Source organism: Camelus ferus, chromosome 10, assembly GCF_009834535.1.
Source record: "Camelus ferus isolate YT-003-E chromosome 10, BCGSAC_Cfer_1.0, whole genome shotgun sequence".
NCBI lineage: Eukaryota > Metazoa > Chordata > Mammalia > Artiodactyla > Camelidae > Camelus > Camelus ferus.
The window spans coordinates 23,013,585-23,040,714 of record NC_045705.1 but is presented as its reverse complement, the minus strand read 5'-3'; the positions used below and the strand labels follow the sequence as shown (position 1 = coordinate 23,040,714).

General features: G+C 38.9%; 1 protein-coding gene across 3 annotated transcripts in view; it reads right to left on the bottom strand.

Moving 5' to 3' along the window:
- Positions 1–27,130, bottom strand: part of IFTAP (intraflagellar transport associated protein) — a 58,810-nt gene that overhangs the window by 2,373 nt on the left and 29,307 nt on the right. For all 3 annotated transcript variants that reach the window (XM_014568093.2, XM_006195146.3, XM_032488482.1), the window contains 4 exons: positions 16,944–17,098; positions 15,607–15,678; positions 14,175–14,241; positions 5,390–5,559 (listed from right to left, as the gene is read on the bottom strand). In XM_014568093.2, coding sequence (XP_014423579.2) covers positions 5,390–5,559; positions 14,175–14,241; positions 15,607–15,678; positions 16,944–17,098 — 464 coding nt within the window. The remainder of the gene's footprint in view (positions 1–5,389; positions 5,560–14,174; positions 14,242–15,606; positions 15,679–16,943; positions 17,099–27,130) is intronic.

The following is a 27,130-nucleotide window of genomic DNA, read 5'->3' as shown; positions in this document are numbered from 1 at the left end:
AGCACAGACAGCCCTCACGTCCCCACCTCCCTTCCCTCTACTTGCTCACTCCATGAACACTTACTGAGGGTTGCATGTGTGTTAGATCCTAGGAACATGAGGATGGAAGAAACCACTATCTGTGTCCATGAGGTTTTATAGCTTTGGGAGAAGACAGAAGTGAATGAGTGATTTCATTAACACGCTCCATGCTCCCTGACAGAGGAATGCAGAAAGGGATACGGAAGCAGAGAGGAGAAAGTACTGAGGCTTAACTTACTCTCAACTGAGTGTTGCCACTGCCAGAAAATCGTACCCGCCTCCCCACTCATCACCCCACTCAACACCCACCTGGTTTCAGCAACTCAGACAGAGGCAGGCTTGTATGCTGGACTTCTAGACTCTCTGACGAGGGCTTACTGCCGTGGTCAAGTTAGTTCTTTCTCCCAGATATGGCCCAATCCATCACCTTCTCATTCCTTTCCCTTCCCTGAGGTCTCAACACAACTTTTGGCCATGATAGTCAACATTATGCAACTATAGATATAGATATTTATCCTGAATTGGAAATTTTTTTATTTTCCTGTAAGTTCTTTTTTATATATTTGAGTTCTGTGTATGGAGTGTGATTTCCTTCATCAGTCATTTGGTACTCGCCAAAACAGTAGCAAGGAATAAGTTTTTAACTAGCCAATAAATATATGATGCCAACCCAAGAATTATTCATTTATAATACACTTAAAAATATAAATTTCTACAGTTAGAAACTGAGTTATTAACAGCAGCTATTGTTAGAGTAATTCCTTACGCAATGCTAAAATACAAAAGCAAGAAACCAAGAATAATAATTCTTTCATATTTGCAATGCCAAATATGATATTCAAAACATTGTAAAACCAGTTGGGAGTATCACTGTCACTCTATACTGCAAGGTGGCCAGTATATCTCTGAGTCAAAATGTCAGAGGAATGGCCTTCTGCAGTCATTCAGTTATATTCCATTCTTTCCCCAGATGTTCCTATTAAAATCTGGCTTTGCTGACAAACACGGGTCTCGTGAGCAGGCCAAGGAAGTAAGACAGAATTTCACATACGTGGATTTTCAAGTATTCGGTGTTGTCAGGGCATGAAGTGGCCAGCAGAGACTGGCCAGAGATGAAGATAAAGATCGTGACAGCTCTTACATGCTGTTCATCCTCAAGATGATGAAAAGTCACTGAAGATGTTTTGAAAGCATGGTAAATCCCTGGTCATTGATACATTTCAAATAAATTCCTTCCTTCAGTCAAACATTAACTGAGCAACTACAATGAGACAGGTGCTGGGGACACAGGTGTGCAGAAAACAGAAGGATATCCTGCCCTTTTGGGGGTTACATCTTGAAGGTCACTTTGAAGACTGCACAGAGGGTAGATCTGGAGTCAGAAGACCAGTCGGGAGTCTGCAGAAGCAGGCCAGGCACGGGATAAGGAGAACAGGGTACTGGGAGGAGAGATCTGAAAATATCAGAAAGTAAAACTGGCAGCACGTGATGACGGATGTGGCTAGAGGGCGGGAAGAGCAAGAAGGCAGGAAGGGAAGCAGGTAGAGACAGGCTCAGTTTTTACCACGCTGATCTAAATGTACCTGAAGGAGTCTAGATAGAATTGTCAACAGGCAACTGAATACACAAACCTGAAGCTCAGAAAAAGGTCTGGAGCTGGAGATACAGATTTGGAGAAAAAGGCACAAAAGGTAGTAGAAAATGGATCCAAGTACGTAAGTGGGAAGAGCCGTAGGTTTAGCATGGAACCCTGAGGAACACCAACTCATGTAAGGGGAGCTTGGAGGGAAAACCCCCACAGGAGGCAGGGGAAACACTCAGGCAAACACACAAAGAATCAGAGGAGGGCAGGGAAGAGAGAACCGGTGGACTACGAGCATCAGGGAAAATCAGTGGAGAAAAACACAGTAGACAGAGCCATGAAAATAAAGACTGAAAAGTGTCCATGAGGATTTGGCAGTTATAAGGTACTTGGTACGTTTATTCTGAATATGTTCATGCAGGTGATTAGACCAAGGACGTTTCACAGTATTTTGAATGAGGAATGAGGGGAAAGGAAGCAGAGCCCATGAGTAAGGTCGAGTCTAATGGTTTCTGAAGTCTAGATGAAAAGAAAGGAAAAAGAATAGACTAGCCAAGAAAGGTCCAAGGCAAAGGGAACGTTGTTTTTTCTTTAGTTTTGTTTCATTTTGTTAAGGATGGGAGAGACTTAAACATGTTTCCACGTTGAGGAGACTGAACCAATAGAGGAGAAAGACAGAACGACCCTAATCATGTTATTATACCAGAAAATCACTCCCAGTAGCTAGTGAGTTTTTTTGATTGTTTACTTGTTCATTCAGTATTTATTGCATGTCTCCTATATGCATAGCACTGAACTCAGCACTCGTTCTGACTTTTTTTTTTTTTGCATTTTAATTAAGTAACCTTATAGAGACACACACGAGTGAATTGAGAGTCTTCCAAGGGGCACATATGTAACTCAAAGTGAACCCTGATGTACACTGTAGCTCAGAAGATACCACTATGATCTTCAAAATGACAGCTTTTAAAATACAGCAAAGCTGCCGTTCTGTTTATGCATTTCAGCTGTTGGCTACTGTGGAACACTTTGGAATTCTCTTCTTTCAAGTCAGGTTCATCTTAGGGTTTTAAGCTATAAGGCTCCAAGGTTTTTAGATTACAAACTGAACTCCTGATTTATTTCAAAGAGGAGAATTTGTGCAATGGAACACCAAATCCCCTGCTACTAAACAGAAAACAACTGTGAATTAAGTTATTAACTTGTTATTTTTGCCTAAGGAGCTGAGAGAAATATGTGGATTTCAGGTGTCTAATTTCAAATCTAATTGAAATCTTTTTGTGGCCTCTCAGGGAAGAGCATTTATACACGATTAGAGAACTGCTGGTCTTCTTAAGATTGCTCGCGTGACTTATTCTGAGAGGGACACTGTTACAGGAGGAGCCATTTCCATTCACAGCACCGCACAGGCTAATTAAAGGAAATAGAACTGATGCTCAAATAAGTAAGAGGAGCATTTAGCTGGAGGCTAATCTTGCACAGTAATGTGGTAAATAAACTGTCTTTATAGGTAAAAAAATTTTTAAGTCCCATTATGAGTTGGAAAAAACAGATCTCCCATCAAAACACTATGAAAGTTTCTTCTATGATCTGTTCTACAGTTTAGGGGATACGGAAGGAACTCACAATTTTTCGCCTTCTTAATGTGAATTCTTTTCATTCTCTAAAGCTGTTCAAAACTTCCAAAATTCATCAAGATAGAGTAACTAAAGCAAGAAGTTATTCACCAAAGGAAAGTGGAAGGTTCTTGGAAAATGTTCAGCTGTAAGGGGGAAATGTGCATGTATAAAAGCAGTGATAAAATTAGAGGGAAAAATTAAATTGGTCCAGTCCCTTTCAGGAAGTTATGGATTCTTATCAGGTAATTAAGAGGAAGACAGGACATCCAGTATACATTTCATCTTTTGAGACTGAAGTCACAGAAACCGATTACCATCTCTAGCCCAAAATAGCCCCTTGGTAGGTCTTTATAGGACACAGGTGCCTGAAATTGGTGATTATGTTCTTTTATTTGCATTGGGTGCCTTAAAATAAGGTTAATACTTATTAAACCAAGGCAGAGTTGGTGCAGTACTGTGATTCTGAAAAGTTTCTCCAACATATAGTGATTAAAAGTAAAAATCCCAACCAAAATATTACTCCGGGTATTCAAAATGCGGCAAGAATTATCCACCTAAGTCTCATGAGTTTGCCAACACAAAGACTGTTCAGATCATTTTGATTCCAACATTTTAAAATGTTCACATTTTCTGGGAAGAAATTTATATTCCTCTTAAAGATACAATCACATACAGGGTTTTAACTTATATTTTACTGGCTATATGATAGATTCCAGAGATCATTCAGGTTTTTTTTTTTAACCTATCAACTAAAACCATTTCGTAACAATTTCTATAATGGCATTAGGTGTCACTGACCACTGGCTCATCCAATAATTTGTATGGTCACAACTGAAGTTAAGAACATGAACATGTCTTTAAAAGGAACTGATTCCTGCTAGAAATCACCTTGCAATTTCACTTTCTTACAAGTCAGAGAAAGCAATCTATAATTCAAAAAGCATATTGAATGGTGGCTGTCCCTACCAATTCAACTGGTAACCAATTTGAGGGTTTAATACAAACCTGCAAGTATCCTAGGTAGACTTTTGTGATGGCAGTAACAAAAGTCCTATGTGAAAGAAGTGGTTTAAAATTGAAATGTGTGGATTATTTCTAATTGAACAACTGCTTCCATAACAGAATATCTTCAAGTGAATGACTGAATAATCAAGAAACACCCTAGGAGTTTTATTAGGAAGCAGTAATAAAGAGCCCTTAACAACTTCTTATATCTGAAGCCCTTTATGCTAGAGTCAAAAAGGTGACAAAGGTCCCTACTGGGCACCACCAGCAGCCTCGGTCGGTGCATGTTTGTTTAGTGTACACAGAAGAGTTGCAAATGACGGCAAAAGATGACTTTCAAGTTGTGCATTTGGGAGAGTTAATATGTGAAAGATCCCACTCTCTGGCGCTTGTGAAGCACATGGCTAGAGGACCTCTCCCAGCCTCCCCGGTGACTGGACAGGAACACGGAAGAAGTGGTTGCCAATGGAACGTGAGCAGAAATGAAGAGCCCTGCGCCCTCAGCCTTGGGCGAATCGCGCTGCGCCCCCCACCCCCGCACCCTCATCTGCTGCCCCTCCAGGTAGGACAGTGGCCTGACTCTGAACGTGCACTTGAGAACAATGTCCTAAGGCACAGTGGAGACCCAGAGAGAAGGAACCTGGGCCCTGATGACCCCAGGGAACAGAGCCACCCACTCACTTTAAAGGCTCTCCACTGACTGTTACATGACAGAAATAAACTTCTCTCTCCTTTCAGCCACTGCATTATTGTTGAGATTCCCTACTATAGCAGCCTGGCCTTACCTTAAGTGATGTAAAACGTTTATGGGACCTTGGAAACAGTAATAAAAAGAAAAATGGCCAGTGCAGACTGAAAGAGATAAGAAAACTGTCCATCCTATCTACCTCGTAGTCCCCAGGGAACATTGTCCTGTAGCATGGCGTACATCATGACACAAACATAGTTTCCGCATAAAAACATAATTGCTCTCTGTGTGTTTAAAAGGAATTATACACATTAAAGAGTTAGCAGTGAGAGGGTCCCAATTAAGCAACCTGAATTCTAAATTTTCCCAAATCTGAGAAAAATACAGACGCACACAGGTACACTGCCATTTCTCTGAAAGGACACACTGCACAATCGAGGCAATTTCAGGAGAATTGAATTCCTTGTGGAGTACCTCTTCCCTTTGTCTGTCTACTCCTTTTATGGCGGCGGCGGCGGCGGTGGCGGCGGCGGTGGCAGCGGCCCTTGGCTTCACTCCAGGGGTAAGAGGCTGGGCCGCAGAAGAAATATAAGAAGAGACACTGGTGCTCACATTCTCCTCCACCTCTCCTGGAAGCAGCAAATCTGTTGAATACAAAATATTTCACTTGATCTTTTCACCAAGGTCACAATTGATCTAAATCATCTAAAAGCCTATAACAGTCAAAAGGATGAAGCAAATATGCTCAAGTAAAGTAGGTCCATTGCACAATGCCTGTCCTCGTTCTGGAACTTGGCTCAAGGGACTGATGCATTTGCTTTTATCTTATTGTTGCAGAGTTACAATCCATCCAAAAGGTCTGGGAGAAATGTTGTTTGGGGAGTAACTTGATCATCCCTCTCATCCTCAACCCAATTCCTACTTCTGTAGGAAAATAAGTCAAGAAAGACACGAACTTTTGCCTCATTTTGCCACACTTTCCTGAGGGGTGAAGAGAAAGAAAATGGAGGGCTGATTTCATCCTGTAACAACTTGGCAATATTTCAAATATATATATAAAACAATGATGCCAGAAGGAAGGAACTTTAATTTTCAGCAGGAAAAATGAAACACTCTGTCATACTCAGAATGCATGGCCTAATTCTCAACACTTGCAAACAACAACAATGTGTTTTTTTACGGCCTGTTTAACACAATCCCAAGAATTCAAAAGCCGATCTTGGCTTTCTGATCAGTCCAGTAGCGGTGGATGTGTTCCCTTATTTTCGCATGTGTGACAACAAGGATGGACCACACAAAACCGGTGATCTTCCACATTTCTCCCTGAAGACAGAAAAACAAACAGAAGCGCAGCAGGATTCCTCCCCGGCCTAAGTTTTCGCAGGACCGGAAGGGCTGCCGGAGCCAGCCGATAACTTGCAGCTGGCGCAGGCTGCCGCTGCCTGCTACTCGATGATGATCCTAATTAAGACACTAATTAAGTTCTCAGTGGAAGTCATTAATTAACAACAGGCTTGCCTTGGCTGTTGCCAACGGCAGCATATTTGGGGAGATAACTGAGCAGGTACTGACATTCAAAACCTGCAACTTACTTGAAATACATCTCTCAACCACCGCAGATATAACCTTCACAAGAGACACGACTAGCAAATGCTTCAGACTCCAGCAACAGAGAACATAAACCTAGAAACTGAGTACGTGGGTAGCGGGATGGGGAAGAAGGGCGTTCTACTATGATTAATTACTGAAATCATAGAATATGACCTAATTAATGAGGAGAAATAGAAACAACAATAGTAGCCGGCATTTTAAATGCATTAATTCAGCTAATCCTCTCAGCAACTCTCATTTCCCATCTTACAGGCAGTGAGCTTGAACACAGAGTTAACCGCACGCAGGGCGCCAAGCCGCAGTCTGTCTGCAGAGCCCCCGCTCTCAGCCCACGACGTCACATTATGAACTTCTTTTAACTAAGCACTTTCATCACATGTATGATTCAGATCTATCAGATGACACCTCCCAACTCAGGGCCAAGAAATGTCACTACGGTAGCACATTGACATGATTATTCAGCGTTAAGTGCATTTACACATTTTATAACCAGAGAAGTAATATTTTTAAACTCAATAAGTTTGGTGTAAAGACTGGCTTTCTAAGGTGTCCTTTTATGAGTCCAAAGTCCCTCCTTCACTGGTGGGGATGAAGGCAAGAGGAGAAAGGTTCAAGCCTCTTAATGTGAAAACCAATATCTACCAGACCCCTTGGCTGCCAGTGCAAACATCAGTTCAAATGTGAAATCAAATTCAATTCTGCTTTCAGAACTATTTAAAATCTGACTGGCAATATTGAGCACCAGGAAGGACAACTCTTCAATTGCTTTGCTGAAACTTTTCACTTTCCTAGTATGTTTGCAAAGAAGGTAGGGTTTTCAACAAAAATGGTTTCTTTCATAAAAACTCCACTGCCGTGGGAAGAAGTCTTTCAAAACCATATGACTCAGTATCCACCACGTTTCAAATTCTTGTCACTTGTTTCTTCAGTGTGAAAGGAAAATGCACAAATGCATAGCTGTTGGAGCCTAACACAGCACCTTACGCACAGTAAATTCTCAACACATACTGGCAGAGAGGAAATGAATTTCCTGCATCTCGACTTTTAAACTGAACAGCAAGTATGAAGAAACTACTGACCCACAGGACTTTGTGAATGATGTCTAGTCCTCAGCCTCAAAAACTAAATTTTGTTACAGGGTTAAGATTTTTCACACATATAATCAGAGATCAATCAACAACAACACTGAACTGCTTTAACTCTATAAAGAGGACAGATTTATGAAACAGTGAAACCAATGTGGACAGGAATAGTCTGATAAAACATAACATATAAAGAAAGCTACCTTATCTTTTAGCCATTTTACAATTACTGGTGGGTAATTTTTATATTCATTCTCTCAGGGGGAAAATGATTGTGTTCATTGATGGTGGGGAATGAAGTTCTCTGTAAAACTGTCAGAAACTGAAATCTGATTTTTAAGATACAATCTGATCTATTGTTTCTAAAACAATTAGTTTTCATCTTAACTAAATACCATCATCTTGACTGACATGCTTTGTAGAGTCAAGGCAACTCTCAAAAATGAGTGTTGATGTTGGATGGTAAGCCTGATTGAAAGTATTTCAGTCTCTTTCTCAACTACATGATAAGAATTTTCTTTGTTTATAAACTATGTGTTTGTGCCATTTGTCTTTCTGTACTTATTCAATGACCAACAAGTCAAAGGTTATAATCATGTAATTAAATACAACATTAAAAAGAAAGAAATCTACCTAACATCTGATAATCTAGACAACCATAAATTTGATCTGCCTATCATATTTGTAAAGTTAATGAATCCATTCCTTTGTTGCCATGTAGAAATGGCCAAAATTTCCTGAAATTTTCGGTATGCCTCAAAACCAAAGAGGATATAGATAAGAAATGCACTCAGACCTCTTCTGCACATAGCTTCCAGATAGGATAGTTTATCTCTGTGGTTCTTGTTTTGGGTTTTTCAAGACCCCAAAGAAGTTTTGTTTATGGGGGTTATATCTATCAATATTTACCACATTAGAAATTAAAAAAGACAATTTTTAAAATATTTGATTATTGTATCATTAAAACAATACCATCATGTATTAAAATAAATATTTTTATTAAAAATCTATTTTCCAAAAATAAAGAAAGTAGAAGAGAAGCATTGGTTTACATTTTTTCAAGCTTTCAAATATCTGCCTTAAATGGAAGAAAGCTAGATTCTGTATTTGCTTCTGCATTCAGTTTTTGGAATATGCTGTTTCAGTTGATGAAAATAAACAACTTCTAGGCTCACACACATATGTAGTTGGAAAGAGGATGAGTATTTTAATAGTATTTTTATATAATTGTGGATATTCTTCTTTGATACCACACTAGATCAAGACAAATGATAAAGATTTTAAAAAATAGTTTCATTGTGCAATACAAAACCATTTCAGTGAACTTTTCATACTCATGTTAAAATCCATTGGTCTATCTTACATGTTGAATGCCTTTCTCCTGTGCATGATTTTGTAACATTATAAATTGGTTATTTGGAAAATGTTGGTTCACTGTGTTACGCAGATCTTCCAAATGTTGACATATTTCATTATGCAATATAAAAATCACATAAGTTAACATTACCAATTTTATCAGAAAAGGCTTTAAATATTGGGAAGTTGTCAAGCTCACAGTACTGGATGTAATTTTTCCAAAAATCCAATTTTCACTTGATCCATTGCCAATTTTATCTTTGGCAATGAACACAATCAGTTGTTTGTCTCGAAGAGACAGGCTCACTTCATCCATTCTTGTATACTACACTTTGTCAGTCATTCATTCAAATAAAATGATCCATGAAAGAAAAAAAAAAAAACCTAGTTCACATTATTCAGTTGCACAAGTGTTTTTTCATGAAAAAGTGTTCTTTATTTTTTCTATGAAAAAATTTTCAGGTATTTCATGTGTATGTGAAATATAACTATTGTATTTCAGCATGCAGTGGAAGTGCTTTATACACACAAAACATTAAAAAGAGGTATACTCAAGGATCAAGATGTAATAAAATTAGTAATTTTTACCATCTCATCAAGGACATTTTCAATGGAAACTGGCATTTGTTTTAACTACAAATTCATGACAGTAAAGATTACAATGACTGCTAGTATAGATTGGTGCCTCTACCTTGACTCACACTAAGTTACTAGCATCTTTACCCATCACTGCGTTTACAGTATCAGTGCAAACATCAACACATTTGACCTTCAGACCTTGGGGTTTCCCCAAGGAGCTCTCAGACCACATCTAATATCAATCCAACCCTCCCACCAAGAACACTAGAAAATCTGGGTAAATCACAAAAATCAACTACTTTAAAGACATTGGAGAGCCACCAGGGAAGCCCACGACTTGAGGGGCCAAGATCCCAGAGAGAAGGGAAATACTGAAGGTGAGTCTAAGAGTCTAAGCTGTCTTTCAACTTATGGCATTTACTGATTTGTAGGCAGAGGCTGACAAACTGAGAAGTGAAGAAGAAACAGGCTAAGAGGCTGAGAAGCTTAGCAGAACTACTAACAGATTCACAGTGCTGTGAAGACAGAAAACAGAGCTCAGGACCTCCAAGGAGGAGGGGCTGCGATTTACCTTGAAGAGCCACACCCTAGGAGTACGCAAGAACTAGAGGCAGAACAGCCCTCTTACAGCCTGAAACCCAGGCACCAAATCAGCTCAATCCTAGGTTGGATCAGGATGATCTATTACTACTGTCTCTGCTGGCAAAATGTTGAAGAAAAGCTTCTCTAGAACAAGACTAAGATAACATCACCCACCTTCCAAACAGCATGAACCCGAAAGAAGAAACGAAGGGGCTCATCCATACGCATAAAGGTTTTTTCCCCCAAATCTCTCCAACTAGATAAAGCCTTCCTTTTCCCTTGAGGAGAAATAAGGAAAGTAGTTGTTTGAAAGCGCAGAATTATCTTCCCAATTCTGTTCTCTTCTCAGGAATGGAGTGGAAGCAGCTTTGCCTTTGTGGTTGACATGGCTTTCAAGCTGGACTTTCACAAATGGGTAAGTTAGCATATTAAAAAAAAAATTGGAGGAACAGGGATAGAGGAACATTTTGAAGCAAGGAATTTTTCCCTCTCAATGTTTTTAGTAATCTTCCAAGCAATGAAAGAATGATTTTTAACAGTCCTAAATGTAAAATAAATGAAGTGCCTGAAACATGCCATCTTCTCCTAGCTCAGGACCTTTGCACATGCTATTCTTTATGCTGTACCTGTACTCTCCTACCCACCCCTTACCCTCACCACTCCCTTCACCTAGTTAATAGGTTATCCTTTAGATCTCAGGCTCTCAGCACTTTCTCTGATCCCACAGACAAATCAAATTCCCCTGCCATATGCTCTTTAGATCTAGAACAATTTGTAATTATATATTTGTGATTATCTGGTTAATGTCTGATTCTTGCAATAAACTATGAATTTCCATGAGGACAAGGACCAGATCTGTTTTATTCTTTATTATATTTCAGGGTCCAGTCACAGTTGTTAAATATCTGTTGAATAAGAATCCAGGTCATTCACAGCCTACATAAAGCTGCTTAAAATTGCAGATAAGGAAAAAATGAAAGAAAGAAAGAAAGAAAGAAAGAAAGAAAGAAAGAAAGAAAGAAAGAAAGAAAGAAAGAAAGAAAGAAAGAAAGAAAGAAAGAAAGAAAGAAAGAAAGAAAGAAAGAAAGAAAGAAAGAAAGAAAGAAAGAAGAAAGAAAGAAAGAAAGAAAGAAAGAAAGAAAGAAAGAAAGAAAGAAAGAAAGAAAGAAAGAAAGAAAGAAAGAAAGAAAGAGCTGACTGATGCCTTCAATTAGAATTGGGAGTACTGGAGAGCTTGAAAATGAAAATCAAATAAGGCTGCCAATATCTGAGCAGGAATCAGCTGCCCATTTTCATCTAATACAATCAACCACAGCATAAGTACACCCACTGGTCAAGAGACTTGTATAAAACAGTATAATTCTGAAAACCAGACCTCAAAAATAGTCTCTTCGACCTATTGCACTCAGCGAGAAAAACAGGCTGGGCCAACTGAAGTGGGGTAAAAATAAAGATGACCAGAAGATTCTTCCTACCCTAATGGCCAGAGCATAATAACTAATTCATATGCCAAATAATAATCTTTCTGGATAACAGTCTGGAGCACGACAGTAACTAACCAACAGATTACCTATCTTATCTCAAATTCAAAGGAGGGAGGAAAAGGGGCGTAATTTGATGTCAAATAAACACCAGGCACCAGACCTTGTGGCCAGTGTTCCCTCGGACAACTGCTCAACAGCACTGCACTGAGTTGGCTGCTTGGAAAAACTGTCTCCACTTGGGCTGCCAAAACGATAAGCCAAGTACAGAATCAAGCTCCTGAATCTTGGAGAATATTTATGAAAATGAAAAAAGGTGAACAACTAAAGTCAGTGGTAGAAAAACAATATGCAACTCACTTCCTTGTTGCCCCAGGCAAATCTGTTGCTTAAACAATAACAACAGAATCTAATCAGTAAACCTCTCAGCTGCCAGAATTATACAAGCAACTTGCCTATTTAAAATGTCACATTTCCCATCTGATGTAAATATCTGCCTTCTGCTCACATTCCTGGAGTTTAATACAAATTAGACCCAAACTAAAATTCACCTTGGCACAAACTATTTCCTTTTTTTTTTTTTTTCCTTTCAAATGACCCAGATTGTGCATTATGGAAATTGCAAAGCTTGGTGGTCTTTTTGGTAATTGGACTAGATCATTAAAGCCTAGGCTGCTTTTCAGCCTTAGTTTTTCACATGATTTTACACAAAGGAAGGTTTGAATAGCTCATTCAAGTCCGCTGAGACTTGGTTCGGTCTCAGTAACCTTTTATACACGAACGCAAGGAGCCTGTTATCTGATTTCTGGAAAAATCATACTAATGAGACATTTTGATGCTATTTTTTAAATTACAAAAATAGATCTGGTAATTAAAAAAAATTACTTAAAAAATGTTTAAAGAAAACAATGTAAAAATAATGGAAAAGGTAAAAAGACGAATTTAAAAGATTGATATAGCCCAAATCAGATTTGCTGGTTATGTAGGATTATGTCAGTATACAGACCTCCTCATTACTGGCAGGAAGCAAGAAATTTAAACCATCACAAAAATGTCCAACTCTTGCATTTTTGTGCCCTCCTCTGAAATTAATTTTACACTGCAAATGTACTACATGCAGACTAGAACCATTTCTCTCCAAGTGTCATCCACAGATGAACTATATCAGAATACCCTGGGGTGGTGGTTAAAAATGCAGATCACTAGATGCCACAACAGACCTTCCGAATTAGACTCTTTCTTGGGAGCATGACCCAGGAATCTGCTTCCTCTCCCCAGATCACCCAAAACCCAGAAACAATGTGTTTGCTCTACAAACTTGGCTTCCTTGTAAGTCCTTAGCTACCCCTTCTAATCCAATCAAAGCCCCTAAACTGCTCCTATAAAGAAATTCCAAGCTGCCTTAAGCATTAAAGTTAAGAGAACCTCTCCCAGGAGTATATGATTCAGTTAGATCACTGATCTCACTTGAACCAGTGAGCAAGGAAAAAAATCTGCAGAGTCTACTGGTTAATTCTGGGCTTGAGAACAGTCCTTTCAGCTGAGTAGTGTGATGTTTGGAAGCAGAATAAAAATGTTAATTGCTTCCAATTACCAAAGCCTCTCAAATTCACGCAACCAGAGAAGCCAAAGCAGAGGTTTACACAGCCAATTTACAGACAGTGGCCACCCCCAAACTAACCACCCTTCACTTTACCTCCTGTGTGACTAAAAGAAGGCCCCGACCAAACATAATGACAAGATTCCTGTTTATGACTATCTAACAACTGTCAGCAATTAAACACCAGCAACCAAACCCCACGGATAACTGCGCCTTCCCTAACATTCAACAGTCATTTTGAGATATTCTTGCATATTCAATTAGGAATGAGAGTTTTCAAAACAAATAACTCTAATTTTGAACATATTTCAAAGCTCCTTTGAGCAACAAAGGATGTCAATGCTTACACAGAAATGTTAACCAGGAAAGGAAAAAGCTCTCATCTACATAAACATCAAAGGACCAGCACTGTCTCTCTCAGCTCGGCCCACGCGGGAAGACGCCCCAGAAGAAACATTTACAATAGATCGTTAGTCTTAAGTGTTCGGCTTACATGTTAATAAATATTTATAACAGCAAAGATTTGGATTTTATTTTCTTTTTGTTTATTTTATGATCAATTCTGATACTTTCATAATTTTTATGATCAACCTATATTTTATGTAGTACTTAAAAATAATTTCAATGTATAACATGGTGCTTCCAAGAAATTAGGGTTTGCCTTAAGTGGCTCTGAGACAATTATCCAAAAATCAATCATGTGGTAAATGGGGGTGGGGAGACACCTTTATTTCATTTAAGGCCAAAGGTTTTACAACCTTTGACAAGCTTTGTTTGACCTTTCAGCTGAAATCTTTGTTATCAACAGAGATTACAGGACTTGAGTTTTCCCTCTCTCGGGGCAGGCAGAGGTAAGGACTGCCAGAAAACAGGAAAAAAAAATGAAAGAAAAAGAAAAGCTGTCTAAAGTCTTATTTGTAGTTTCTAGAAAGAGGTTAAGCAGCATAGAAAGGCAACAAAAAGCATACCCTGGCTCATTTGGGGCTTGATCTCTTCATCCACATCCAAATCTTCCAAATCTAGGAAATTGTCTACCTAGAAAAGGATTAACATCACTTTTATGCATATTAGACCTAGAGAAAAAAATGCAATTAAGAATCAATGAATGCACTTCCACAATACACAAGTGAGTAACTGAATCCACTTTTCCAATTAACTTTTGAGTCCCAGCTAGAGATCTTTGTGTTCACCGTGCTTTCGCAGAGACATCTGAAAGAAGCAGTAAATCTGGAAGTTGGCCTGGATTTTGAAGGCACCATATCAAGATCTCTACACTGAAAGCGAAAAAACAGTCTGGGGAGATTTTGAAAAGGGACTTTGTTCCTGATTCTATCCCAGAACATACACCACCACCAAGACAGTCCAAAACAGTGTCTCTGTGTTTTGCTTTTCTTTTATTGCTTGCTCCTCAAGCAAATGATGGTGGTGGGTCAGCTGTTATCATAGTAGTGTGCTTTAAACTCCAAAGAGTCAGAGAGAAGAAACTAAAGAAAGCAGGAGAGAAGGTTCATTCAAAACAAAACCATTCAGCTGCAAGTAAATCACAAGAAAGGTGAGCAGGGCAAAAAAATCAAGTGTTCTCTCTTTCAAGCAAATAAAACTGAAAATTACTTAAAAGGTAAAAAGCAGAGTAAATGACCTTTATGGACACAATAGCAGCATTTCAATGAAAAACTATTCCACGTGGAATACTGCTTCCCACCGCACACTGACAATGAGATGGTTTAAATTAACAAAATGGTAACATTTCAGACATGAACTAATTTATCTCAGGTGGCTATCAAAGAGTGTAAATAAGAAAATGATTTCACCATTTACTAGTAAAGGTATAATGTCACAATACCTTTTATGCTTATGACCTCAAACATGTGCATAACAAAATACCATAAAGTTACAAATTTAGATCTCATCACTGGAATTTAAAAACACACCTTGGGTCTTTCTTCCCCACTCTCTACTAGCCAGACCATGGCTCTTTCATGCGAATTAAAAATGGTAGGTTCCATTGCTTATAAGTACATAACTGCAGCTATTTCTTGACATCCAAGTGACAGTAAAAATTTATTGTGCACATGATGATTTCAACACTGAAACCTGTGGATCTGTTATATTGTCATTTCTCTTAATGGTATATATTCAGGGGGACAAGAGTCGTGTGTCTCTATGGAAGCTGCTCTTCCGTTTGTTAAGCTTTGAGGAGAAAAAAGATCCAGAACCCAGTCAATCAAGGATAGTTCAAGACACTCAAAAATCTATTTTTTTAAAAAACCATAAGGACAAAGTCTGCTGAGTTCTCCAACTTTGTATGAGAGACAGCAAACAAATCTTGTGAGGTTTTTGTTGTTGTTGTTTTGTTTTGTTTTGTTTTTGGCCATGGAAGAAACTTGAATCCTCCCTTACCTTCACCTTCCCTGCCCGATTCAGATCACCTCGAAAGAAACTGCCAACTTTTTGGCCTTCATCCATCACTATCTGAAACAAACAAACAAACAAACAAACAAACAAACAAACAAACCAAAAAACAGTGAGGACATATTGATGGGAAAAGGAAACAACCAAAAATAAAGGAGCTGATTTTGTAGCCCTTGAGGCGGTAAAACTCCCTTTCTAGTTTTTTCCTAATTAGCTATGCTCGATGGACCGGATACACCTAGCCATAGCAGAGGTCAGGGAACAGGTTTTAGGAGGTCTGGTTTCTACTTCTGTCCTCTAGACTCATCCACAGTGTAACCAAAAGCAAATTACTTAACCTTAGTTTTCTTATGTGTAAAACAGGAACACTCCCCACTTTACTATCCTTACTCCCACCCCAGCCCCATGAACCTCTGAAGGACAGATCAGAGAATGCTAATACAACACTTTCAGGTTATTAGGAAAAAAATACCACGGAACAAGTCTTTGCCTCTCACATGCTGGTTAAAGACTCAACAGAATGTAATTCCAATTGCCAATGACTGCCAGTAGAGAGTGAGTCTTCTAGGGGAAAAAAAAAAATTCTTGTTCCATAATCATCTCCCTGGAAACAAATTATGGAATTAAAGAATTATAGCCCTTTGCCGTATAGAAACACATTTCTAATGTGGAGATTTTTTTTTCCCCTTGCATAAAACCACAATCTCGTATGCAATTCTGTCCACAATATAACAGGGAAGACACAGTGAGACAGAAGGTAGAAATTCAATGGTTTAAAAAAGTAGAAGAATTTCCACTAGGATTCCTTGATAGTTAAAAACCACAGCTAAGGAGACTTGTCGATACAGTCTACAAAGATTTGAAGATTAGGAAAAGGGCATCTAACATTTATTTATTGACCATTCTTGGAAAAATCAAGATAACAGATTCCACTGTAAGTCCATAGACATGAATCCAGGACAGGTAAAACAAACTCCCATTTTACACAGAAAATTATGAAAAGGAACTCTTTTGTCCCAAACAGAGGACAAGCTAAAATATAGAAATAATTTTTTTTAAAAAAATCTGCAGATGGCAGATCCTTATGAGGTTTTTAACAAAAATTGAGGATAACCACGTTACCATCATAAACGCTGGCTGCTGAAATCAGGAAATGTGATGGTGATTCTCAATAAAGTGTCTCAAGGGCGCTCCTTCTAAAATCAGGAGTCTGAGTTACTGATCTAATAACTGTCCAATGTTTCTTATGTTCTTATGGTCTCTTTTTTATTTAATTCATGATGAATTTTTTTTTCTCTGTTTCTGTAAATGTGCTGTGGTATTACCTGTTCTTCTTCTGAACACTGTGATGAAGAACGAAGAAAGATGGCTTTATTTCTAAGATGATGATCATTTGGCTCATTTCTGGGAGTAAATTTTATTGAAGTAAATGTGTTTTCTAGAGAACTGGTCCCAAAGGCTCCTCTTTTGGTCACATTATCTGAAATGAAAAATTACATAATATTAGAAAAGACTCACCATACCGAGGCTAGTTTATTTTGTGTTTATTGAGAATCTTTCTTCCAAACAAAAAGATACCTTTCCATGAAGTCCACAAACTGAATGCCTGAAGCATTTAGCACTCTTAACTTATAAAGTTATTCTTAAATGCATAGAAAGATAACACCATTTCATTCACTATTCCACGAATATTTCTAAGTGCTTACTATTTAAACAGTGCTCTCCTCAGTCATTGTTAAAAGGTCAGTGAAGTTCAGTATTTGCAAGACTCTTAGACATTACTTATCTCATTTTTTTCCCTAAATTTGAGGGGTTTTCCCCTTGTATGGAAGCAATGTATGGATAACTTAAGAAAATTTGTAAGAGAAGAAAATTGAAGTTAGAAAATCACTCATAATCCTACAAGACAGAAAATCTGCAACAGAATGTTTTCAGTGGCTATTTTTCTCATCTTTTATCTACGTATCCATAAACTTCTAAAAAGCAAATGGAATTATACTGTACGTACTATAAGTCAGCTGGAAAGCAATATTTCTTTCCATATTATTGCACATTTTTCTACATAATTTTAATGGTTACAGAGAATTACACTGTATATATTTAACATAATTTATTTAACCAATTCCTATTCTCAACTATTTTAAACTACAAACAATTAATTTAAATTAATTTAGTTTAATACCTTTGTACTAAATTTTTGCACATTCATGATTATCTCCTTAGAATAAGGAAAGAATCTAACATTCATCCTAAATTAAGAGAAAATTACGATACCATGATGCCATTAACAGAAATGTGGGGGATAAAATCAGATGAGAGAGAATGAATTTAACCTTTGTCCATGCTGCATTTGAGGTGCCAGTGGAAACTGTGAGGGAAATATCCCAGAGGCAGCTGCAAATATAGGCTAAAATGTGGGAGAAAGCTCACAGCTATAGGTTAAGAGCCAGTAGTCGACTACACTGGGGTAATGGTATAAGCCAAAAAATTATTTTTAATATTATCAGTAATATTAAAATAGATAATAAGGGTTAACATTTATTTGAGTGTGAGACTGTCTTTTATGAGCATCTCAGAAATCTCATTTAAGCCTCACAACAACCCTAGAGGTAGGTACTGTTAGTATCTCCATTTTACAGATGAGGAAACCAAGGCCTACAGAGAGAGTAAGTAACTAGTTCAAAATTACACAGCTGGTAAGTGGCAGAGTGGGGATTTGAACCCAGTCCTTCCTAACCACTGTGCTGTGCAACTCAGAATAATAGAGCCAATAAAGGGAAAGGGTCCTAGAGAAGAGAAGACTAAAGCAGGAAAAAAAAATTTTAAATCCCAGAAAGAAGACAAAGAAGAAAAGTTAACAACAGTACAAGAAGAACCAAGGGTGCACGGCATATACCAAACTTGCACTCGCTTGCTGCAAATGACAGTAGCAAACACAGGGACCTGCATCTGGGGTCACTAGAAGAGTGATAAAGAAATTCAAAAGAAGCCCACCAGTGGCAGAAATCAGGCTACTGTCAGGTTGGCGGAACCTGTTCCATTCCCTTAAAATACCCCACCAGGAAGAAATCCCAGAGACATGGGTTTGTTTTATCTGTGAGCAACTTAAGCAGGTATCTAACTGAACAGGTTACGAGACAGCCTAACCCAGCAAAGTGGTCAGGTTTGTCTCTCTTGAGCTGTTGGCTGCATGAATCAAAATCAGCAAGATGTTTGCTGTTCTGATGATCAGAGCCTGGTGCAAGGCAGCCAGAATCCTTTACTTGCTTCTGAATACCATCACTGGTAGAAGTAAGACTTATGGGGATGTCTACAGGACATTAACACAGAAATACTGCAGGGATGCAGAGATAAGGTAACTTAGTCTGTACTACAGTCCTAGCTCAATAAGCCAGAGAGGGATAACACAAATATTGAATGCACCACTTTTTCTCTAAAGGGTTTTATTAGCACATAATACCAGTTCAGGTCAGCTCTCTCTACTGCCTCCTGCACCAGCACCCATAACTCCTAACCAGCTACTATCCGGAGAGGCGACTTCTGCCTCGTGCCTCAACAAATTCCTAGAAATTCTGATAGGCCTTGGCTGCTGGGGGACCGAGTGGGTAAGGAAATAGGAGGGTTAGAAGAATGGAGTGACCAGCACTATGGAAGACCAGAGAAGTGAGGATGAAATGGTCTTAGGACTTATCCTCCCTGACTTCTTCCTGTTTCACAGCCACAAAGATGTCCTTACCAGAAAGATGTCGTAAATCATCAGTCCTAGGGCAAAGGTAAGCACTGCAGCCGGGTGGAGCAAGGTAGGCATGGACATGCTTGGAAACAGGAGGAGTGAGGAGGAATGAAAGGGTTCCTCAAACTTCACCCAAGCCAGAGGCAAGAAGACGGCTTGTGGCTACCTGCCATGCCTCCATGCCCTGTTCTAATAAGAGGTGGAATAGTTTCCGTTCTCCCTGCTTATCCTGTAAGTCTAGCACAGCCTAAATCTAGTATTTCCTGAAAAAAAAAAAAGATACGACGCACCCAGTACAACACTACTGTAATAATCCATTGACTTAAGTACTTGAAAATCACAGTGATGTCTGGGAAGAACAGCTGTTCCTTAAGGACCAGTTCTGTTTGTCCCCATGATCGCTCAGTGCACTCCTCTGCCATCTCCAGCACAATGCCAGGTTGGCTGACAGGCAACCAGATGAAACGCTTTCGACACAGAGAGAAAAACATCACCAAGTCCCAGCTTCTGATGCTGACGTGGAACTACTGTTGAGGTCTCAGATCTAAGAAAACTTCTTGCTCACTCTTTGAAAACTTCTTTCTGGCATAAATATAAAGCTTTCATGTTTAAAATACCAAAAGGTGCAGAAAAGAAGCTGTTCGCTCTCTGACTTAACCTACAGTTTAAGCCTCCTTCCTAACCCTTGAAAACAGTCCCACAAGAGCGCACACTATTTCACTCCAAAGACCGAGAAGCACACAAGTGTACTTCTTATTTTAAAAAATAAATACATAAAAATAAAACAAAACAACAACAAAAAACAGCAGATAATAAACCTCTTGGCAGAATGAGATGAAAAATAGTTCTTTTTCAATATGATAGTGTCAGAATGGCCGATGCTGGCACAGCCCAGAATCCAAAGTGGCCGATAAGCCTGATTAGAGAGCCGGATGCTGCCGCCCAGAGTGATCCTGGTGGCAAGCCAAACACGCCACCCAAGTGCGCGTCTCTTCTTCTTCTGTTTCTGTTTTCCATCAGAGTCCTTTTCCACCCTTTCATCTTGTCCCTAATGTTTCTTGCTTTGAAATAAGTGTCAGACATAATACACTTTTGAAATCTCACAGCAATATTTCAGAGAACAAGTAGGTTACTGAGACCTGAAACAGCATTTCTTTGGGCATTTCTGAGTCAAAACTTCCATACAGATGAAACAAAGGTTTTTTGGTTTTTGTTTTTTTCCCCTAAAGGTTTTTAAAGGTTTCATTATTTGGAAGCAATGGAATTTCAATTTTCTTTTGATACCAAATAGACAAGCTTCCAACAGATCTCCCTTACAATGTAGGCCATCAACTGTACCTATAACGTCTAATTTCAGGTCAAAGGAAAAGGTCACACTCCTTGAAAAGGTTGAAACTACTGATGCCTTGATAAATTAATCATATATTGATTACATAGCTTACAGATGAAAGCAATCAGTTTCAGAGAATTCAATTTTGAAAGAAACTTTTTAAAAGTCCAGATTCATCCAATCAAAGGCCAGACTAGTGTCCACGAGCTGAGAAATCTCACCACGCGTACAGGAAAGTCTTCACAGATCAACACAACCAACATCAGAATTCACAACCAAATCTTGTCAGCAACCTCTGGGTGTCTGTTCTCCTGCACTGCGGTCATAGCAATATAAATCAGGAGCATGTTCTCAGTCATGAAGAGATACTGAATATGTGGCTAGAAGAAAAGAAAAATTCATGGAGGGAAAAATTCTGTGCAACACTGGATAGTTGCAAAAAGCCTTCTGCCAAGAGCATGGGGACTAAGCAATCATGCTTATAACAAGGTTGGGTACTTTGAAAGTCAGAGGGGTGATTTTCACATCATACTCCTAGCCTAGAGCAATGTTTCTCTGGACAGTAATATTTGCCCTTGACTTGCCCAGCCAAGTTACTTCACTCTACTGCTTCTTCATCACATGCTCCTTGGTATCTGGCGTCCCCTGGAGCAATACTCATTAGGACTAAATAAGCAATTTTAAAACCAATCAATCATAAATCAGAATAAATCCAAAGAAGCTAAATTCAGCAGACAAATGTTTTGTCTAAATTCCCTTTGTAGTGCGCTGAATTCCAGTTGTTTTATGTTCTTCATTTGAAAGTGCAGAGGGAGGAGAGGATTACCTCAGCCGGGCCAGTCAGGAATAATTGTGCTTTCCCCGAGGCTGGATGATAATTGACTCATTATTCACAGTCACAGCTCTCAAGCTGCCAAGACACAAATGCACAACCCTGGCCCGGAAAAACGTGTGTCGGAAGTCCAGGATGAAGGACACAAGAGCAGTAAGCTGAAACTTTTGAAAGGTCCACTGTTAGGCACTTACAGAGAGAATAAATGTGAAGAGAGAATAAAGCAGCTGGAAGTTTATTTTCAGGAAGAAAAGCTGAGTCGTAGTTGAGTTATGCAACCCATTCAGCCCAAAAGCTCTCTTCTGGCTATCAACTATGTGCATGGTGACCAAGATGGGTAAGACCCAGTCCCTGCCTTCACAGAGTTTACAAACGAAGAAGTTAAGCCAGGTATGCAAACCACTCAAGTAGGACACTCAAGTAGGACACTCAACTAAGGCAGAGGCTAAGGGAGTGCAAAGTTAGAGAATGGTGAAATCACAGTTGGTTAGGGAGACTCACAAAAGGCTTCACACGGGAATGGGGAGTCTGAGCTGGGCTCTGAAAGGCGGCTATGATTTCCACAGGTGAGCAAGAGAGGAGGTCTCCCACGAAAGGAAAGCTGCATGACCAAAGCCCTAAGGTGGGAACACATGGGGCCTGAAGAAGAACCACAACGTATTCCAAGAAGACGGGAATACATATTTAGTGATGCATGCAGGGGATGCTATTTGCAGCGCCTGACAAAAAGTCTGTACTATACCAAGGCCCTTGGTAGTCACAATGCGAGCTGTGCTCTAAGAAGATGAAATGGATGGAATGGGGCAGACTGGTTCAGATACTGGAGGTAGAAATACTGAAGCTATTGTAGTAATCCAGATGAGAAGTAAAGAGGGCCTCAAAGATGGATTTAAGAAAGGAAAAAAGAAGTCACTCAGTGAATTCTTTTTGTGTTTCCAGAACAGAAATAAAGATACTGTCTCCAAGTGGTTGTATTTCCTCCCTGTCTATATCTCAGAATGTTCACCTTATCTTTCCACTGCCATCTGTACTTTTCTTTTAATTTGGCATGCCCTAGATAACCTTTAAAACAATCTCTGTGATGGTGGCAGTAGATAATATGGCATGCTTGCAATCTGTCAAATGGATTCCACTTTGATGCAAAGAGGCCACACATATCAAATCATCCCATAAGAAAGCTCACCTTCCCAACTGATTTAGTCAAGGCCATGGGAGGGAGGGGCTCCCGAGTGGGAGCACATACAGCACAGTAGAGCATAGCTTCCCTTAGCTCCCAGAATCCCTAACAGGGTGACACCTGTCTTCTTGGAATACGTTGTGGTTCTTGCTCAGGCCCCATGCATTCCCACCTTGGGTCATGCAGTTTTCCCTTCGTGGGAGACCTCTCGTACCGACCTGGTGACACTGTCTACACAAGGTAGGATCTTGTTGCATCCAAGAAGTTTGTTTCTTTTCGTATCACAGTCCTTATCTACTTAAAACTGTCAAGTCTATGCACAAATGATTTATTTTCTTAACAGAAAATATTTACAACAAGCAGGACCTTCCTAAGTTCTTCAGTCAAATTCAGAGTCACAAGGCCACATGCTCACCCAGTGAAGAACTCAGGTACGGATCTAAGTATCCACGAACAGTAGCTCCACCTCTCCACAGCTTTATTGGGGAATATTCACAAAATTCACTTAAAGTGTACAATTCAATGATTTTTAATAACTTATACAGAAAGTTGTGCAACCATCAGTACAATTAAATTTTTAGATCATTTCCATCACCCTAAAAAGTCCCAGGTACTCATCTACAGTCACTCCTCCTTCCTACTGCCAGAAGCAGGCAACCACTAATCTACTTTTTAAAGCTACAGATTTGCCTTTCCTAGACATTCCATATACATACAGTCATACGATATGTGGTCTTTTGTACCTGACTTCTTAGCATGACATCTTTGAGGTTCATCCATGCTGTAGCATGTATTAGCATTTCATTCCTTTTTATTGTCAAGAACTATTCCATTATATGGATAGATCACATTTTGTTTTTCCATTCACCAGTTAAAGGACATTTGGATTGTTTCCACATTGGATATCCCCTTGATTCTAACGCTGAGTTTGATCCAAAGACCACCATCACCAATCCAATTCCGTGCGGTGCCACCTGTTGAAATCAAAACAAAGGACAACTACAGAGTTCCAGCTTCCCTCCGCATCCAGGCAAGGGGAGAAACACAGGCATTAACTGAAGCTACAACTGTCTGACCATCTTATCTCCTCATATGGTCACAGCCTGAGAAACAGGGTCCTCTTTTCTTCAAATGTATCTGAAATCATCTGCAACTACCTTTCTTAATTGTTCATTGTCTATCTCTTCCCACTAAAATGTAAGCCTAAGAAGAATGGGGATCTCGATCAGAAACGGGAAGGGGGAATGTTCATTCTCTGTTCCCAAGGGCATATAGCAGTTAAGACTGGAAGGTAGACTGATACTCAACACTTCAACCAGCAAGCTCACTGTGTGTGTAACGCAGTGCTAGGCTGGAAGACTGGAAGAGGAGTTAAGAAAGTTCCAAGACATGACCTCTGCCTATGAGAAATAGGATCTATTCCCTTAAAAGTTTTACTCACTCAAAGGCATAACATTTTGCATATCTTTCAGCCAGCATTTCCATGTCTAAGAATTTATCCAAAAGAAATAATTATATGGGCAAGGATTTCACTACAAAGCCAAAAAATGTCTGATCTATTCCCTTGAAAATTTTTACTTAATCAAGGCCTTAAATTTTTGCATATCTTTGAACCAGCATTTCCATGTGTAAAAGCTTATCCAAAGACCATAAATAAGAAGGGTGCAAAAATGTAGCTACCAATAATAATAATGAGGCCAAAGTCATTACAAGGACCTACAAGGCTATCCATGCCTTGTCTGCCCTGACCTCACACCCCAGCTTCCTACTTCCCTCACCCCTGCTCCAGCCACCCTGGCATACTGGCCTCCTCATTGTTCCCCAACCAGGCCGGAAGCTACTGTCGCTGGGCCTCTGCACTGATTGTTCCCTTGGCCTCAAATGCTTTTCCCTCAAGTCTCTACAGGCTTAACTCCCTCACTTCCTTCCAATCCTCGTTGAAATTTTACCTTCCCAAGGAGGCTTAACCAGATCACCCCAAGTAAAATTGCAACCCTACACTGCTACCAGCACTCATGATCCTCCACACTCTGTTCCAGACTTTTCTTCTTTCCCAGAGCAATTACTATTTTCCTACACAGGTATTTTTCTTCTTTATTATGTTTATTGTTTGCTATCTATCTCCCCCTTACAAGATGCAAATTCCCTGAAGGTAATGATTTTTATCTCTTTTGTTCATTTATGTGAGCAGTACTCAGCACATACTAGGTGTTCAATAAGCATGAACTGAATGAACGAGCATGTGCAATATAGCATCTTTTACAGAAGCCAAAAATTGGAAATAACTTATGTCCAACAAAAAGGTTGGTTGCCAAGGGGGTGGAGGGTGGGAAGGGATAGACTGGGATTTCAAAATTGTAGAATAAACAAGATTATACTGTATAGCACAGGGAAATATATATAAGATCTTATGGTAGCTCACAGAGAAAAAAATGTGACAATGAATATATATATGTTCATGTATAACTGAAAAATTGTGCTCTACACTGGAATTTGACACAACATTGTAAAATGATTATAAATCAATAATAAATGTTAAAAAAAAGGTTGGTTAAGTAAATAATGGCATATCCATATGATTAAATACAATGCAGCCATGAAAAATATTGTTAAATAACCATATTTATTGACATGGAAAGACTGTACATAATTCAATGTTATGTGAAAAAGCGAGTTACAAAAAGAGTATGTATAGTGTTATCACACTTTTACAAAATAATTATAATAAATTTGCTGAATACATGAATGAATGAAACTATTAGGTTGAGCCCTTACTATAATTCAGGTGCTGTTAATATAAATAAACATATATGTGTATGTATATATTTTATATAAATATATATAATTATTTAACCCTAAGAACAAGCCTATGAGGTAGAGGTTATTATATCTATCTTACAAATGACAAAAGTGAAGCTCAGAGATATTAAATAACTTTCCTAAGAACACCTAGCTGAGAAGTAGCAGAGCTCAGGTTAAAATCCTAGTTGTCACCAAGTCTCATGTTCTTAACTAATAACTGTATACATGTAAATAAATTAATCAATGGGAAAATTCAGGAAGGATGTATACACCTACGGTTTATCTCTAAGATACAGGATTATGGTTTTATTAATTAGTTAATTGGGTATAGGTTTGCCTACATGAAACAGATACCCAAAAGTAACAGTTGGTTAAACAAGATGGAAGTTTATTTCTCGCTCATGCAACAGTACGGATATAGTTAATCCAGGGCTAATATGGTTGTTCTGCTCCACAAAGTCATCCTAGAACCCACCTCCATCTTTCTGCTCTGCCATTCCTAAGGTACCACCCTTCTCCACATGGTCCAGGATGATGCACTACCACACCCTTGCTCCCAGCAAGAGAATGAAGAAAGAGAAGGAGAAAGCCAGTCTGTCTTTTCCCCACTGTTACTAGGGAAGGCTTGGTTTAAGCTACTACATCAAGGAGGCACCAAAATAGAGCAGCTGAAACAAGAATTTTATTTCTCTCTTAAGCAACAGGTTAGAGCAGGTGGGCAGGCTCTGCCCTATGAGACAACCCAGGGATCCAAGCTGGTAGGGTGCTCTGCAACCCTCAGCACATGGCTTCCACCTCTGGGTCTAAGGAGTTACTCCCATGATCGCCCATTTCTAGCCAGGGGAAGAAGAATAAAAAGTCCAGGGCATGTTTCTTAAGGCCATGAGTCAGAAGTTTCACATGTCAGTTTCTCTTACTTCTTATTGGCACCTACTTAGTCAGATGGTTATACCCAACTGCAAGGGAGAACGGGAAACATAATCTTCATTTTGAGTGGCCCCAGAGTAGCTAAACACTTTATTGCTAAGAAAGAGTACAGTTTTTGTTTTGTTGTGTGTGTATATGTATGCGTGTTGGTGCCACTCTGTATTTTCTAACTTTCCCATCATGAACAAAAAAATTAAACATTTATTTGGAGAGGTAAACGCATTTCCTTCTGACCCTCAATCTAAGGAAAATACCTACATAAATCTTTCTTTTTAAGAAGTCATTCTTAGAAATACTGAAGAAAAAAATACATATATATATAATATTTTACATTTATATTTTTATGTTTGGGACTCAAGATTCATTTAATATTTAACTTTGAGGCCCCTCTTTTTTTTCCATTTTTTTTAAACAAGTATAGTCAGTTTACAATGCTGCATCAATTTCTGGTGTACAGCATGATGTTTCAGTCATACATATACACACATATGTTCATTTTCATATTCCTTTTCATTATAGGTTACTATAAGATATTGAATATAGTTCCCTGTACTATACAGTAGAACCTTGTTGTTTATCTATTTTATATATGTAGTTAGTATCTACAAGTTCTGAACTGTCAGTTTATCCTTCCCCACCCCCTTCCCCCTCTGGTAACCATCAGTTTGTTTCCTATGTCTGCAAGTCTGCTTCTGTTTTGTAAATAAGCTC